The sequence below is a fragment of the Clytia hemisphaerica genome, unplaced genomic scaffold, assembly GCF_902728285.1.
Source record: "Clytia hemisphaerica strain Z4C2 unplaced genomic scaffold, Clytia hemisphaerica genome assembly, whole genome shotgun sequence".
NCBI classification, from domain to species: domain Eukaryota; kingdom Metazoa; phylum Cnidaria; class Hydrozoa; order Leptothecata; family Clytiidae; genus Clytia; species Clytia hemisphaerica.
The window spans coordinates 120,694-139,535 of record NW_027104471.1 but is presented as its reverse complement, the minus strand read 5'-3'; the positions used below and the strand labels follow the sequence as shown (position 1 = coordinate 139,535).

Sequence of the window (18,842 nt, the reverse complement as noted above, 5' to 3'; positions counted from 1 at the left end):
TTTCAAATGTCAATAATAAATAGTTTTTTAATTCGAAAAAACCTTATACAGCTTTTGTATCCAGTTGTATTTTACAATCTTATAATAGTGGTTATCTTAAATAGTCAAAGAACAACATACTGAAAAATCTACTTCCAATTCTAATTCTACTTAAAGTTATCCTATTTCAAAGTGCGGCCTAAAAATGAGCTAAAACTTAGCATTTTAGCATGAGCAAAAAATTAGCATTGAACTTCAACTCTACATAACTCTATCAGTTCTAGTGCTATACAGCTGAAATTTTGCAGGGACATCCATACACCTTTTATAAATAATCTTAAATGGTTGTAGGGCCTAATTGTGAGCAGATAATTAGTACTGGTTGTTGCTTTTTGAAAACCTCTCACTGTGCTGAAAATAACTGCAGTATGGCTTTAATTTTGATCAATTATGTTTATTAAACCCTTAATTATTGATAAAAAGCGAAATTTATGGTTATAGAGTCATGTTACAAGGCCTAATTTCGAGCAAGAATTTAGCTTTAGTCTATTTTCGAATTCTGGAAACTATGATATCTTATATTTTAGTCATTTTAAAAATGTGGAAACATTTACAATTTCTTACATTTTGTTAAGTGAAATTCTATTCTAAAATGTTTACAGGAACTAATAAATTTAGAATAAAACTACTGTATTATGGACCCAAAATGAGCAATTATTTAGCATTTCTTCCATAAAGCTTATTTTTTGCTCTTTTTTAACCATATGGGGTTTTTATTCTTGGTTTTATCTATTGTCTATTAGCATGTGTGTAGAAAACTCAAATATACCACTTTTGAAGGTCCTTATTTAGAGCAAATTATTAGCTTTTCTTTCAAATAGGGTTGCTAATTACTAGCTCAAAACAGGGCCATAGAACGGGAAAATCTGGGCCCTTTAACAATTTGCATTCAAAATAACTATCCAATTACCAATTTTTTCAGTCAGATTAAGAAAATTCATGCTCATATGCACACAATTAGCAATTTAGAATATAGTGTCAAATCTGGTCAAATGCTAAAAAATAGCTCATATCGGGTCACTACAACTGTTTAGAATTTCGAAAAAAGTTTTTTTGAGGTCCTGTGATCATAGCAAATCACTTTTTTAATATTAAAAACCCCTAATTTGGTTTTTTCAAAATTTTGAATTTTTTAAAATGTCATTTTGGTGAGAATTAAAAAACATGTCCTAAAGCATTTAAGCCTGGGCAGCCAAGCGCTTAAGTGCCGTACGAAAGCGAATAAAATCTAATACAGTTGAATCAATCAAACGTAATTGAATACAATCGAACGTAATTGAATACAATCGAACCTTCGAAGAAATCGAACAGCAAATCCTGGGTAATTTTCGATTGCGATTTGATTGCATTCGACAATCGAATTGCAATTATTCTTTTGTGTTCAATTGCGTTCAATTGATTTTGTCTTCGATTTGTTCAATTGACACCATCTGGGGAAATGCTTGTCGTCATTTTGATTTTCATAGTGTTGTATTTTACAGAACCTATTATAGTGTAGAAAAAACACGAAAATAACCCAAAAAGGTAAATGTTAGAGATCTTTTCGCTAATAAAAGTTTCTTTTCCCTTTCACCCTTTCACAAACCATTGACATCGACAAGCCCAATATAAATGAAAGAGCTTTATGCGAAAGTTAGACAAAAGAAAATGGGTGAATCTTTTAACGTTCGAATGTTCAGGTGTTTACCTCTTTTTTTTTGGGAGAAAGAAGAGGGGAAAACTTTCTGATCTTTTGCATTTTCTTTTTATTTATGTGAGAGGGAAAACCTTTGTTGTTATGATTCGAATGTTTTCCCTTTCATTCGGATTCGAAAAGTAATCATCTTGTCTCTTGGGAAATCCCTCTAATTGGAATGTTTACTTTTTTATATAAATAAATAGTCCATAAATAGAAACTCTTCAAAATAACTTTTTGCGGTTTTAGCCTCTACAAATGAGAGAGTTGGATAATATAAAATCGTTTTTAAATTACAAAGATTGTTTTAAGGAGATAAAAAAATTGGCTTATTTCAGGGCTTGAGGCTGCTTGGAGTGGAGCTTACTTTAACAGTTGGGTATTAAAGATAAAAACGGCAATTCTCTCTTTGCACACAGTAGGATAAAAATTGGAAATGTCAAATTGATTTTGACAAAAGTTCTTTTGACCATTCTGACACTGTCTGACAGGGATTCGTGTATAAAACATCAAATTTGGACAAGTTGTTCAGAGATTACGAGCCTTTTAAGTTTTGCTTGATATGATGATGTCATCCAAAAAACTTGCAATCTCCCTGAATCTCCTGAACTTTTAATCTAGGAACATTTTCAAGAAATTTTAATAACTCAATATTTATCAGAATTTTAGGATCTTTCTGCTGGGATTATCAGATTTTGAATATTTTCAAAAAAATTATTTATTACTCAGCCACCTGATGACGTTATCTGGCAGGTGGCAAAACAACAAATTTGGTGTTACTGTTTAAAATTAAATTTTAGACCCTCTCGTCCATCTAAGGGTCATCTGTGCCAAATTTCATGCTTTCATCTCCATTTGTACAGTGTGTTTCAAAAAAAAGTGTACAAGTTTGAGTTAAGGTTGTGAAAAAACTTATAAGTTTTAAATCTAAACTTTGACCATCAGAAAGAGGAAGGGCTGATTAAATCATGAGCATTTTTAGTTTCCTCACAACATCACTTCAAAATTGAATACTTTTTTCTGTAACACCCAGTATTATTGTGCTAACAGACCTCCCTGGAAGTTGGCCTGTTCGCAAAAATGCTTGTTCCCCTATCCCTCGGAGGTAGCAAAAATGATTGAATATTGCTTTGGGAATTTCAGGTATTGAAGGGGGAGGGGGTAAAAATTCTTAATTTCAAGGGTTAATCAATGAAAATTGCCATATCCAGCCCCCCCCCCAGTTGTTTTCTAGAAGAGGCCATGTCTATTTGGTATAAAAAGAATCAAATATACTTTTTTGTGGTTATAAATTTTCAGAGAACATTCTTCTTTGACGAGTCTGCTAAATTGCGTGGGTGCGTGGGTCAATATTTTTGCGTGGGTAAATATTTTTGCGTGGGTCATTTTTTTGCGTGGGTGCGTGGGTCAAAATATTTTTTGCGTGGGTCAATTTTTTTGCGTGGGTCAATTTTTTAACGTGGGTCAATTTTTTTTTCGTGGGTAAAAAATTTTGCGTGGGTCATATTTTTTTGCGTGAGTCATTATTTTTTGTGTGGGTCATATTTTTTGCGTGGGTCATTATTTTTTGCGTGGGTCAAAGTTCTTGAGTGGGTCACTATTTTTTTGGTGATGTTTTAGCCAACTCGATTTTTTTACCAAATTAAAAATTTTGAGTTAGCTAAGACGTTTTTTTGTCAAATTAAAATTTTCAAGTTATCTTATACAAAAATGTGTTGTGTATATATCTACGAAAACTAAACAAAAGCACACAGTTTTTATGTAGTAACACCTTGTGGTTTATTTTACATAGATGCACTTATTTACTATAACATTATACAGAATCAACACACACCCGTCTAATTTTTGTAGACACACTTCAGGATCACACTTTTGAATTTTAGCATGCTATATTTCAGGATTCCAGTGTCATGGAAATAAACACTATAACTTTAATTTTTTCCTTCCTTTTCTATTGCTTTGAGTACAGCGTCTTTATTTCGTCCAATTTTTTAAATTGGCCTTTATTAATGTACTTAAATCAAAGAAATTACAAGTGGGGTGGACGAAATAATTGACAACGATTAAATTGTTTAGTAATCGGTCGCCTAATGAATATAACTTTTGTAGAAAAATTTTCAGATTTTGTCGCCATTTGCTTTGTTCTTTAACACTCAAAAGGAAACCCAAAAGATTAAAGCGTGCTTTAAGAAGCTTTAAAGCTTCTAAAAAGATTATATAATGCTTCCTCTTATTAAGCTACAGCTATGCAAAATAAACAAAATAAACCAAAACGTGCTATGTAAAACACATCCAACATTTTGGATGTGACCCGTTCGAATTTCAAGGGAAGGCATTATTTCGAATTACAGAGAGAATTTTGACCCACGCAAAAAATATGACCCACGGAAAAAATAATGACCCACGCAAAAATTTTGACCCACGCAAAAAATTTGACCCACGCAAATTTTGACCCACGCAAAAAATATTTTGACCCACGCAACCACGCACAAAAATGACCCACGCAAAGATATCGACCCACGCACCCACGCAACCCACGCAATTTAGCAGACTCTTCTTTGACCTAATGAATACTGTTTTAAGTACTTTTGTGAAAGTGAAAATTTTTAAGAAAGTTTGAAGATAGAACTTCAAAGATTTATTTTTTTACTTAGATCAATATGAAGATCATGATGAGGAGGAAGATAATGGAGATGATGAAATTACGCCTGAAATGTGGCAAGAAGGTTGCTGGACGGTTATCAGCTCTTATTTTGAAGAGAAAGGTCTTGTCCGACAACAGCTGGATTCATTTGACGAATTTATTCAAATGTCAGTCCAACGTATTGTTGAAGAATCACCTGCCATTGAACTACAATCAGAAGTTCAGTATACAGAAGCTGAAGTGGAGGAACCAGTAAGATAATTTTATTTTTATCCTCTCTAAGCTCTTGAAATCTTTTAGTAATTCGTGATACCATGATACCATGCTCATCTGTTGCAATTACCATATTTCCTCTATTTACATTTAGTGTCCCTTTATGAATAGCATAACCCTCTAAAGAATGCCACATCTGAACTGTGAAAAGATCACCTCTCTTTTGGTATTTCATAGCCTTATAAGTCATTATTTGGTAGTCAATAATGTCCTATCAAACTTTGAAATAGAGCTTTTTACTATCTTTAACTATGAAAAGCTACTAAAAGGCAAACATATAGTTGTAAAAAATGTATTTGCTAAAACTTGCAGATGTTTGGTAACGAATAGACATTTCAAAATGTTGTAAAAAGTGCCTATAGCACTGTAGCGCTTACTTTAGGAAATATGGTAGATTGAATTTCACTCTGTTTCACTGAAACTTTGACAGAATTTCCAGCAAGTAGATCTAGAAAAAGTTGGATCTGCCAGGACCTGCAGTTGATCTTGACAAAGATTTTCTCAGCCATCACAAAATCTCTGGTTGGAGTATAACATTTTATCTTAGATCAAAAACTCCATTCGTAAACTAAAAGAAAAAAAAGCGCTTTCTAGAATTTTTGGCCAACTTGGTTGCGCTTTAACATAACTCGAAATATTTTTTCAAAATTTCGTTTTAGAGTTACGCAATTCGAAAAATGAAATCTAATATTTATTTTCGATTTAAAACAAAAATTTTAAAAAATATTTCGAGTTACAAAACAACAGTAAAAAACTTTTTCGAGTTAAAAAGCCCATTTATGACGTCATAATTTGAGACTTGTGACGTCACATTCGTCGTAACTCGGGTTTTTGTTACTCGAGTTTTTGTAACTTCGGGTTTTGCGTGCCTCTCAGGATTCCAGTGTCATGGAAATAAACACTAACTATAACTTTAAACAAAAAATGAGATATGACCGTTCATTGCTTCTTTCCTTTCTATTGATTTTTTCCTCCCTTTCTCCCTTTTCTTTTGTTTTTGTTTAGTTTTCGTAGATACACAACACTTTCTTGTATAAGATAGCAAATTCGAAAATCTTAATTTAAGAAAAAAAATCGAGTAAGCTAACTCGAAAATTTTAATTTGTTAAACAAAATCGAGTTAGCTAACTCGAAAATTTCGAAATATTTTAATTTGATAAAAGAAATCGAGTTAGAGAAATCAGAAATCGAGTTAGTTATTTTTATTGTGACGTCAAAATTTTCGTTTGATGACGTCATAACTCGTTTTTTTTGCTAGCTCGGTTTACTAACTCGGGAATTCCGAGCCTCTTTTTAAAGGGACATAAAAGTAGTAAAATGTAAACATTGCCCTAACCACGTGTCATTAAAGAGAACAATTAAAATCACGTGTCTAAAACAAACTTGTAAAACAATTGAACAATCAAAATTAGCCATATTTGGTTTGATTTTTTATTTTGACATGTGACATTTGTTTTGATTTTGTATCCGCTGCATACAGTTTGTTTACAAATTTCGCAAGTACTGTTATGTCCCTTTAAAGCCATTGACCTTTTACATAGTTATAATGTATGTTGATTCAGCCAAGGACACTTGTATAGCGAAGCTGGACTGAGTACAACGGCTATTTCTCTTTCTCTTTTTAAAACATGTCTGTCGGAGCGAATCCGCGAACCCCGGTCAGCGGTTGAGAATATTTCTTTCAAATTAATTGAAATAATTAGTTCTTGCAAAGTTTATTAGTTTTCATAAGGGACTTTTTTGCAAGATTTTATATTTGACTTTATCTTGAATGAAGATTTTTAAAATAAAATATAAGTTTGATCAATTTATAAGCCAAAAACCTTGAAAAAAGGGTCCTTCGAAAAAGTTAAATTGTAAATTACGTAAGTTATTTCAAGGTGTAACAAATATTTTAAACAATTCTTAGAAGGTTGAAGTTGAAAATGATTTCTTCCTTTTATTTACAATTTGAAAGGACTCTTTTATTAAAATTTTGCTGACATCAGTTTCAGACGAGTCGGGTGTATAACACCGTATAATTCCTTTAATAATGACCGTTCAATTTTTTTTTGATTGTTTTGGTGTTGATTTCATTAAAAAAGAGGAGAGAGAAAAATCAGGAAGAGAAAAAACTAAACATTGAAAAAGTCACAGATGAAGCGAAAAAAGCCCGGAAAAGTTTGTTAATATTTTTCAAGTTGACGATAAACCAGTTGTCACACTTTTACTCGTACAATATGGGAAATATTTTTCGCGTTAAGTATTTTCTATGATCTCCTCGTTTAAAGAAAATATGACAAATAATCTGAACTCGAAAAATATATTCCATTTTGTGCTCGGTACCGTGTAATAACTATTACTTAGCACCTGCAAATGTTAAAAAAAAGGTCTAGACTTAAAATACCGGGGGGGGGGGGCACTCGATTCAAAAACGAACATACGTGCGGCCCAAAATTATGCCTTTAAAATCGGACCTTACAGTGCAAGGAAATATTTGGAAAATTTGAGAACATTTGGGCGAAAAATCTTCCCTTACGGTGCATTGCTCAATATTTTTGAATTTTGACTGTTTTGAGAATATTTTTTACTGTCCGAACGACTGACATATTTTCAAAGTGAAATGGACGTAAGAAATTGTGATTGCAGTTAAAATAAATAAAAATAATATATATCACACCCCCTTCTCACAGACCCACTGGAAAAATTGGCCAAAATATCGTCCCCGGTGGAAAACTATACCCTAATTTTTGTCCCCGCTGAAAATAATCAGAAAAGCAAATCCTCGCTGCAAAATATTGTGCTATTTTTCTGTCTCCACTGAATTTTCTGGCTCGAAAACAATGGATTTCAAATCTGAAGCCATAAAAAAAATCGGATAATCTATGACGTGCGGTGTGTTGCAAAAAAAATTTTAATTGCAGGGAGAAAAAAATGGGAAATACTGCGAGTATATAAGTTGGAAAATATCGAAAATATAAGGGATTTTCACTCTAATGCACTCACTTTTTCACTTTTTACATCCGTGATTTTTTCACTTTTTACATCCGTGATTTTTTCACTTTTTATAGCCGTAACTTTTCACTTTTTACACCCCTTGACTTTTTTTACTGTTTTTTACATTAAACAGACACTAAACAGTCAATTTCACTTTCAATTTCTCATTGCAATTGTTCTTTGATTAGGATAAACTTCACGCTTTTTTATAAGAATAAATCCCATAAGAACATTTATGATGGAATTGTCCAAAAAATTAAGAATATGTCCATCATTTAAGTTAGCACCAGAACCTAGGGATGCCTTTTTAGAGCATTTCTAACTGTGTGGATTGCCAATTATCCCCCAGTAAGGCCCTATATTCTCGCAGAAATACCATCTTATACTTTAAGTGTAAATTAAATTTCTGACCCTTTCCTAAAAATAAAGAGTATTTTTATTAAAAAAATGTATTTCTTTTAACACCTACAGTATGGCGAATAATTTATCTTCACTATATATGATCATTTTGATAAAAACTTCCCCTCATTGGTTGGTAGGTCTTCGTCGATTCAACCATGGCCAATTCTACATTAGAGAGTTTTGAAAAGAGCACTCAAGAAAAGGGTGACGAATTTTTATTCGCGAAGGTGTTTATTGCACTTGAAATTATGACTTTGGTCTTGCACGCTATTTTACAATGGGTCATTTTCAAACTTAACGTAAATGAAAATCACTATCATTTGATTCGGGTGCTGTCTATCTTTGATTCAATACACGCTACTTTTGTGATTTGTCAGGCTTTTTACTTTATGGGTGTGGCCCTCGACAAAAGTCTACCTAACCAGACAGTAATGGTTTTGATGACAATGTCTGTATACATTTTTCATGCCTCGTCAATGCTTATCACTGTCTTGATAGCCACCGACCGATGGATAGCTGTCAAATACCCTTTACGATATCAAGAAATCGTCTCCAAACTTAGAATCAACATTGCTGTGTCTATTTCAGGGATTTTTTGTGCAGTTTCTTTGAGTTGCTTGTTTTTCACTCTTGATATAAGAAGAGTATTAACACTATTCATAAATCGCGGTATTTTTTCGTTCCTCTTTATTTTACGAACAGTCACCTGTGTTGCCATACTTGTACTGGGAAAATTAACAATTCGTTTGCGTGATGAGAGCGAAGCAAACAGACCACATACAGAAAACCTTCACGGTGTAGAAGCAGAAAGGTTGGAAGTAATTATCAAGTTGAAAAGAAGTGTCAAAGATGTTATGAAACTGAATATCTGGACTTGTGTCTTTCTTTTACCTATGATGTTTTGCTCATTGAGTTTTCTTGTGACAGACGGATCCGAGCTAGGCATCAGATTGGATGCCTTTTTTGGATTGGTTAATGTTATTTCGAATCCTATTGTGTATTTAACAAGTTTTTCTAAAATACGACAATATTGGTATCGTAAATTTTTCCAAAGATGGACGATTCATCCTGAAAGAGATGAATGATAAACAAAAATACCTTTATGTTTAGTTTGCATAGAGTCTATTTTATACGTCGATAAAATCCGCTGTCTAGGGCTTTTACTTTGTATCTACGGCATTTTAGGCATTTCAGTTTTTTAACATAACTTTTGATTGTCTTCAACCGATTTTAAAGTTTCATATACCAAAATTTAAGTTAAACTCTCTATAATGAAATAAAATCTTTAGCCGTAAGCTCACAATATCTTGACAAACCTGTATATTTTTCTTAGCACACCCGGTATGAGCGAAATGGGGCATTGGAAGGAGTGGGGATTTGAATCGGGAGTTTCTGGATACTTACATTCATAAATATTTATACTAAATGATTAATAGGTAGATTGCCTTAAACCTAAACCTAAAACCTAAAAATTTGTAAAATCCATTACCAAGAAAAGTTGAATGCTGGAATCCCATCTGAAGCGATTTTGATTCCGGGGAGGGTCACTTGATTTCGAAACGACGGTATGTGCCACGCAAAATCTGCTTTTCAAAATCGTACCCCTTACAGTGCAGTTCAATATAGCTGAAAAGGCAGGAAAAGGTACCCTTTCAGTGCATTTTCTCTTGATTTACCCAACCCTTATAGTGAACTATATTTCTCAGCTGTAAATCTGCGTGGAAGAAGAAGCTTGGGAAATTTTCTGTTTCAAAGAAATTTGAGAAAATTATTCTTGTCAGCTGTAATTATCAGACAAAAGAAACTTTTTCAAACAAACGCGAAGTAAAAAACTTTCTTTTTAACAATTATTTTGAATTTGTTTTAAAATTCGACCCTTGCAGTGCAATCTCACAGAAACACACCCTTACTCACAATGCTGAAAAACCCCACCCTTAAGCGCGGCACATAACGTAGGCCAGATCATATGAGTGCCCCCCCCCTGGTTTTGATTCTATGTACGAAACGATTTTCATGTTTCAAAAGCGCTACACTAGAATACTTTTCAAATATTTTTACTGTTTCTAAGCTAGAAAGATAAATTTAAAATGCTAGTTTTACAATGGTTATCATCGACATGAAAATTTATGAGCGATCTGATTGCCTCAAAACGTGTACATAAATGTTGTATTTCACATTGTACCATACAAATACAAGACCACGTTCCATAAAGGATCTGGTAAGCGAGAGATAATATTTTGTACATTTTTATGTTCAGAAATGTTTTATTTTCATTCATAATACACAGCAGGTTATCAAAAGACTTAATGACCGTTCGATTTTTTTTCGAATGTTTTGATGTTGATTTCATTAAAAATAAACCAGCTGCGCTGGAAGCTCCGGCTTAAGAGATTAAAAGATGTGAAAGATGAGTTTGTTGAGTTAGAACGTTGCCCACAAACTACTCATCAGAACAGATCAGAAAGCAAAGTAATAATTCTATTGCAGAGCGAGTATGAGAAATAATCTTAACGAATATAAAAAAACAGCTGAAAGTTTAGCTCTTCTAAGTGATTACACATGCACTTTCTTGCCTAAAGAACCAACCCCACCCCACCCCCCACTCATCCTCGACTAAAAAGTTCAAAATTGGAGCTAAACATTTAGGAGTTAATATCTTCAAGTTCTTATAAATTTATTTTTTTCTAAACTTGCCAATAGTGAAGCCATGATGTGCCGTTAATTTGATTGTCCGGATAAAATTTTGGGGAGAAAAATAGCCTAATTAGAGGCCACGGCTTTTAGCAAAGCATTATTTTTTCTGTTGGGATAATTCTTGGAGGAGAGTAGGATAAACCAAATAAAATGGTACAATAGTGTGTATGTAATAAATAGTGGTATATTTGGAAAAAACCTGTTTCGGGTTTGAAAAATCTTCAAAAGGAACGGTCGCCCCAGCCAATGAAATTACGACAAAGTCAAAAAATATCATTTTCAGCCATAACACTGTGAAGATTTCTCCGATCTTGTTCAAATTTACACAGGAATTGTGTTTTAGTATCCTTTATTGAATTCTCATAGTGGTATGTTTGTAAAAAATCTGTGTCGGGTTCGAAAAATCAAAAGGAACGGTCGCCAGCCGCGATGAAATTACGACAAAGTCCAAAAACGATAATTTTCAGCCATAACACTGTGAAGATTTCTCCAATCTTGTTCAAATTTACACAGGAATTGTGTTTTAGTATCCTTTATTGAATTCTCATAGTGGTATGTTTGTAAAAAATCTGTGTCGGGTTCGAAAAATCAAAAGGAACGGTCGCCAGCCGCGATGAAATTACGACAAAGTCCAAAAACGATAATTTTCAGCCATAACACTGTGAAGATTTCTCCAATCTTGTTCAAATTTACACAGGAATTGTGTTTTAGTATCCTTTATTGAATTCTCATAGTGATATGTTTGTAAAAAATCTGTGTCGGGTTCGAAAAATCAAACGCCATAAAAATTACTCAGATCCTTTTCAAATTTGCACTGTAATGTTGTAATTTTAGTATTCTCTTTTGAATTCCAATGGCTGTGTGTTTGAAAGTTTATTTCCAAGTTACAGAGTTTTTACGTCTAGAAGAGAAGTTTTAGCCATACAGTATGCAAGATTTAAGCACTCGATCAGCTGATTCATGGCCAAAATTTCTCCAAAGTCTTTCCACATTGTTAGAGAGCCAGTATGCATCAAACTTCTCATAAATCATGTCCAAAACATCATGAATAATGATGAAAATGATCAATTTTTCACTGAGATTTGCTCACTCGCTACATAGCCCACTTTCGCCAGCCCATCTCTTTCTTTCGGCGAATCAAATCATAATATTATCGGAATCCAGATAATCCGTTTTTATTAAATCGGAATAGATCATCGGATTAGATAAACAAACAAAAAATGTCTTGACCGTCGGACGAGAGAGAATTTAAGGCTCCTAGGCCGGAGCAAAAGAGGGGAGAGAAAAAACTAAACATTGAAAAAGTCACAGATGAAGAGAGAAAAGCCGGAAAAGTTTGTTGATATTTTTCAAGTTGACGATAAACCAGTTATCACACTTTTACTCGTACAATATGGGAAATATTTTTCTCGTTGCAGGGGGAGGGGTCAAGCAGTCAATCCAGAACATCATCCGTAGTAACTGATTTTGGATGATATTTAGGACCACCCACCCATTCTGACACTTAATCCACACTGGATTTACTGTTTTTCAGTCACAATCTTTGTATACCACCCCCTAAAACAGTCCACCGGGGCATTTTGGCATGCATTAACTTATTTTAATTGATGTTGGTCGACTTTCTAAGTAATTTTCAATGCATTTCTTTTAAAGACATGAATAGCTATGAAAATATAAAATCTAAAGAAAAAATATCTAAATCTAGTATGAACAGGTATGAAAATAGATCAAAACAGCAAAATGATAAAAGGCAGTAAGTAACAAAATATAGCAAACGTTATTTTGCATACCTCAAAAAAGATTCAAATATCTCATTTTTTAAATCAACATTCAAAGTCAGTTAGATCTAGTTAGATTTTGTGGTTTTAACTAGGCTACAAACCCAATCTTTAAGTGTTCCCAACGATGTAGAACTTGCTTGGGGTTAGGTGCCCCACTCACCCTATAATTTTTTCAAATTGACATTTTTAGTTCTCTTGTCATTGTTTTGAAGAGAAAGGAATCTAATTCCCTGGCAGAGTACTCCCTTAGTTTTTCAATTTCTGCTGAATATATTGAGAGCTTTTGTTAGTGGAGAATTTTTTGGTTTTCTTGGTATGTCTTAAAGGAATCTTTCAAAACGGGTTTTTTTCTTTAATCTGACCAATTTTAGTTGAAATGAGTACTAGGGAACCATGCACTTGACTTTATGTTACAGCAAGGAACGAGGTTCCTTCCTATATTAAGTAAAAGCTGGTTTAAAACAAAACATTTTGATAAAAAGGTTATACAAGCTCGCAAGCAGGCTGTTCCACCTGAAATATATTTCGCAAATTGTCTACCATTTTTAATCTGTTTTAATCGGATATTTGTTTACAAAAAAAGGGGCGAATCACCCGATTTTATAACAGCTTGAAAATTAGTGAAAACGGAATTTGTAAACAAAGCAGGAGAAAGTTAAAGCAAGACTTTGATGCAGTTTGACGTTTTAAAGACAGAAGAAGAGGCAAAAACGAGCATGAATCAGAATAAATGAATTTTACAGAATGACAGAAAATGCAGTTAGTCCACTTTTTTTTCTCCCAGAATTCTTATAGAGACTACCCCTTTGGCAGTTAATCCACTCTTGGATTAACTATATTTTTCAAAATTTGAAAATGGACCACCACGGTCAAAACAGGCATAGTGTTTTGGATTAACTGCTTGAACCCCCCCCCCCCCCTGTTCTCGTAAGTATTTTCTATAATCTACTCGTCTAAAGGCTCGGAAAATATGACAAATAATCTGAACTCGAAAAATGTATCCCTTTTTGTACTCGGTACCGTGTAATAACTATTACTTTAGCACCTGCAAATATTAAAAAAGGTCAAGACTCAAAATACGGGGGGGGGCACTCGATTCAAAAACGATCATACGTGCGGCCCAAAATTATGCCTTTAAAATCGGACCTTACAGTGCAAGGAAAATTTTGGAAAATTTGAGAACATTTGGGCGAAAAATCTACCCTTACGGTACATTGCCCCCCCCGCTCATTGTTTGTGAATTTTGACTGTTCCGAGAATATTTTTTAATGACCGAACGACATATTTTCGAAGCGGCTAGTTCGAAACGCTGAAAGGTTTCAGGTTTCAGGTTCAGGTTACAGGTTAAAACGGAATAATTGCCAGACCAGATATATATATCCTTTCGACTTGAAGTTAGCAGACCAGGTAAAAAAAGTTATTATTTATTTTTCTCTTTTCTGTTTATGTTAAAGGTTTTTTCTGACATCTATATAGTTTTCTTCTGTAGAGGCCCGGAAACCCCGAGTTACAAAAACTCGAATGCAAAAACCCGAGCTACGACGAATGTGACGTAATAAGTCTTAAATTATGACTTCATAAGGGGACTTCTTAACTCGAAAAAGTTATTTACTGTTCTTTTTTCGAAAATGAATTTTTAAATTTTATTTTTCGAGTTACGTAACTCTAAAACAAAATTAAAAAATATATATTTCGAGTTATGTTAAAGCATAACCAAGTTGGCCAAAAATTCTAAAAAGTATTTTTTGGACCTACCTCCTATAGGTCCTATAAATTAACCTTTGTCCGTCCGTTCGTCCGTCCGTCTGTTGCCAGCTTTTCTCGAGATTGGCTTATTAGTTTTTTCTGATTTTTTGTACAAAGATGCGTATTAGCAATGCCCAAAACTTGGCCGAGTCCGATTTTTGAGAAAAAATCTTTTCCGGTCGAAAATGCCGGAAATATGCCGGAAATCGCCGTTTTTGCACATTTCATTTTCATTGGACTTTTTCCATATAATTGGTTGTTTTTTCATTCAAAAACATTATTAATAGCAATGCCCAATATCACGCATGTTTCAATTTTCAATAAAATTGATTTTTGAAGCTGGAACTTTCTAAAAATCGCCGGAACAGCCGATTTTCGCCGGAAAAACGGTATTTCTTGAATTTCTCGAGCTGTACTTTATATTTTTTTATGAAATTTTGCATACTGATGCAATATGACAATACCTAAAATGTGACGGAGCCTGATTTTCGATAAACATTTTTGACGGCCGAAAATGCCGGAAATGTGTCGGAAAAATGGGTTTTTGACGTTTTCTCGAATTTCATTTTTAGTGTTTTCTGATTTTTTTGCAGAAAGATGCGTATTCGCAATGCTCAAAACATGGCCGACTTCGATTTTTGAGAAAAATTTTTTTCCGGTTGAAAATGCCGGAAATCGCCGTTTTTTGCAGATTTTCATTGGATTTTTTCCTTTTATTTCTATGTTTTTCACACAAAAACATTATTGATTTTTGCAACCAGAACTTCATATTTATTTTTTCCCTACAACCCTTCCCTCTCCCCCCATCAACAATCAATGATGAATTTATTGTGTTTTGTATTTTCGCTAAACGCTGTATTTTCTGACTGATTTTTTTCATTTTTCTTTTCGCATTGCTATCTAACTTTCATCATCAGGTAGGTCCAATCAGCATCTAGCTTGTTTTCTTTTAGTTTACGAATGGGGCTTTTGATCTATAAAACTAAAAATAGAGAGGATGGAAGGGAATAAAAATGAAAGGGGACAGTAAACAATTTAATTTTCTGTAATTTTCTTGAATCTTATATACCTCTATTTTGATGGGAATTTCTGAAGGTTTTGTTGGGCGAAGTAGACTAAAATCTAAAAGATTCGATTACTCGAAATACATTTTGTATTCCACAATCTATATTTTTTAAATTCAAATTTATTGTCATTTCGCTCAAAACTAAAAACTCCGGTAGAACTTGTAGTTTCTTTAGGTTTCGAGGGCTAAAATAGTAACAATAAGTTAAGAACATTTCTTGACATTTTAAGGCCTTATGGACTTAAAAACACCTAATTTCTTAGAAAATTGCAGAAAATACTCACCTAATGTGAATAGTGAAAAAGAAACATTTTAAGAAAATTTTAAGGCTCAACTAAAAAAAACTAAAGATCCGAAGGTTTCGAATTTTTAGATGTTCTTATAAAAAAACACAACACATATTTCGTTGAAAAGATTCTCGATGGCACAATGTACAAAAATAATATAATGAATTGTAATCGTTAAATGTTTGGAATGATTGTTTAAAATATTTTTCTGATTGTTCAAATCATGTTTATGACGCCTGCTATTTTGAGGCCCGGAAAACCCGAGTTATAAAAACCTGAGCTACGACAAATGTGACGTCATAAGTCTCAAATTATGACGTCATAAGGGGACTTCTTAACTCGAAAAGTTATTTACTGCTGTTTTGTAACTCGAAATATTTCTTTTTTAATTTTGTTTTAGAGTTACGTAACTCTAAAACAAAATTTTAAAAAATTATTTCGAGTTATGTTAAAGCACAACCAAGTTGGCCAAAAATTCTAAAAAGCGCTTTTTTTCTTTTTGTTTACGAATGGGGTTTTTGATCTATATAAAACTAAAAATAGAGAGGATGGAAGGGAATAAAAATGAAAGCGGACAGTAAACAATTTAATTTTCTGTAATTTTTTTGAAACTTATATACGTCTATTTTGATGGAAATTTTTGAAGGTTTTGTTGGCTGAAGTAGACTAAAATCTAAAAGATTCGATTACTCGAAATACATTTTGTATTCCACAATCTATCTTTGTTAAATTCAAATTCATTGTCATTTCGCTAAAAACTAAAAACTTCGGTAGAACTTGTAGTTTCTTTAGGTTTTTCACAATTTTTTTAAGAATAAACCATACGAGAACAGAAGGTTTTGAGGGATAAAATGGTAACAATAAGTTACTGTTAAGAACATTTCTTGACATTATGAGGGACTCAAAAACATTAATTTCTTAGAAAATTGCAGAAAATGGTCACCTAATGCTAATAGTAATAGTGCAGTGAAATAGGAACATTTTAAGAAAATGTCAAGGCTCGACTAAAATAAGTTTCTATTCTAATCGGATCTATTGATTCTTATCTCGAAAGAAATGGTGTATATTTATTAATAATATGAATTCTAGAATTTTTGGCCGACTTGGTTTCACCTGAAGATAACTCGAAAGTTCAAATAATGTACTACAATTTCAAGTTACGTAACTCGAAAAATGAAATCTAAAATTTATTTTCGAGTTACATATTAAACTCTAAACAAAATTTTTAAAAAATATTTCGAGTTACAAAACAACATTAAAAAACTTTTTCGAGTTAAAAAGCCCACTTATGACGTCATAATTTGAGACTTGTGACGTCACATTCGTCGTAACTCGGGTTTTTGTAACTCGGGTTTTCCGGGCCTCATTTTCTTTGTATTCTATCTCGTTTTAGAATCGATACTCATTCAAATTTGAGCAGATTTATCTTTCCAAACCAACATTTTGGGAAAAAGATGGTTCATCAAAGCCAATGATGCCTAACGAGGCACGTTTGAGAAATTTAACGTATGTAACTTTTACTATTGTACACTGACTCAAAAATTGTTTCGATATTTACTCCTTTGATGTCATGATTAACTCAAACTGTTAGAAGAATTAGATTTAAGATCTCAGATGTATTTATTTGTTTGCGTTTTTTCTACAGGTATTCTGCTCCACTGTATGTAGACATAACAAAGACTGTCACTAAAGCTGGCCATGACCCAGAATCTGAGGAACATGGAAAAGTTTACATTGGAAAAATCCCTATCATGTTGAGATCATCCTTTTGCGTACTCAAAGGGCAAACTGATCGTGATTTGTGTGAATTGAACGAATGTCCATTGGATCCTGGTGGTTATTTCGTTATTAATGGTTCAGAAAAAGTTTTGATTGCCCAAGAAAAGATGGCTACTAATACAGTCTACGTTTTTCAAAAGAAAGATTCCAAATATGCTTATACATGTGAAATTAGGTCTTGCCTAGAACAATCTTCACGTCCAACTAGTACAATGTTTATTTCAATGCTGGCAAGAGGTGGTGGTGGTGCCAAGAAGGGTTCAATTGGACAAAGAATTATTGCAACAATTCCATACATTCGACAGGAGATTCCTATCATGATTGTGTTCCGTGCACTTGGGTTTGTGTCTGATCGTGATATTTTGGAACATATCATTTACGATTTTAACGATACCGAAATGATGGAAATGGTGAGTTAATTTTCACAATTGAATTATTCTGTTTATGCAAGAAATGAGTCTTTGCTTGAAGTTTCATGTCGTCATTCCATAGACGATTTGTGTTTCATGCGTGCTTGGGGATTAAGTAAGTTCCCCTGTCACTCACCCCCTGAGATCCGAGTTGCAGTTCCTCAAGAACAAGAATCTTCTTTTTTTTTTAGGTCAAACCATCTTTAGATGAAGCCTTTGTTGTCCAAGAACAAAACGTGGCTTTGAACTTTATTGGTACTCGTGGTGCAAGACCTGGCGTCACCAAGGAAAAGAGAATCAAATATGCAAGAGAAATTTTACAGAAGGAAATGTTACCCCACGTTGGTACAAGTGATTTCTGTGAAACCAAGAAAGCTTACTTTTTAGGGTAAATCTCTAAAACTAATTATTATGTTATCCATTTTGTATCTAAGATTAAGAAACTCAAGAATATTAGCCAGGGAGCCACTTAAAGCTTTTTGATAGACTGGATGACGCTGAAAAGTGACAAGGGTAGTCCGGTGTAGTCCGGTGTAATTTGGCAGACTGCATTTTTTAGCTTTGCCTGAGCACGTAACAAATCCATTACAATATTCAGTCCCATTTGGGAGAAAAATAAACAGAAAACTGAGACCAATAGACCATTTTCTCAAATTTTAGAGGTATTTTTGTGATTTTACTATAGTTTCATAAACTGATGGGATTTTAGAAAACATTTCATTGTGTTAGTGTTTTTATATAAATTTTGAAAACGAAAGCGAAAAATTCCAAGTTCAGCAAAAGGAAAGCAAAGTTCAGTTAGAAGCAGACTCTTAGTCTACTAAAATATTTGAAAGACCACCTTTATTCATGTAATAAAATAATTACTTCCTCTCTTCTCAATAGTGATAAGGGAAATAAGAGATACAAACAATAACCTTTTGCTCTATTCCTTCTAGATATATGGTGCATCGTATTTTATTAGCAGCTTTAGGGCGTCGTGAGTTAGATGATCGTGATCACTATGGTAACAAACGTTTAGACTTAGCTGGTCCTCTGCTTGCTTTCCTTTTCAGAGGGTAGGTTATTGT

General features: G+C 33.3%; 1 protein-coding gene across 1 annotated transcript in view; it reads left to right on the top strand.

Moving 5' to 3' along the window:
* The window catches only part of LOC136821231 (DNA-directed RNA polymerase II subunit RPB2-like), a 39,659-nt gene that overhangs the window by 13,559 nt on the left and 7,258 nt on the right, over positions 1 to 18,842 (top strand). The window contains 5 exon segments of the mRNA XM_067077463.1: positions 4,369 to 4,610; positions 16,977 to 17,089; positions 17,229 to 17,772; positions 17,964 to 18,160; positions 18,711 to 18,830. Of these exon segments, the coding sequence (XP_066933564.1) occupies positions 4,369 to 4,610; positions 16,977 to 17,089; positions 17,229 to 17,772; positions 17,964 to 18,160; positions 18,711 to 18,830 (1,216 nt within the window).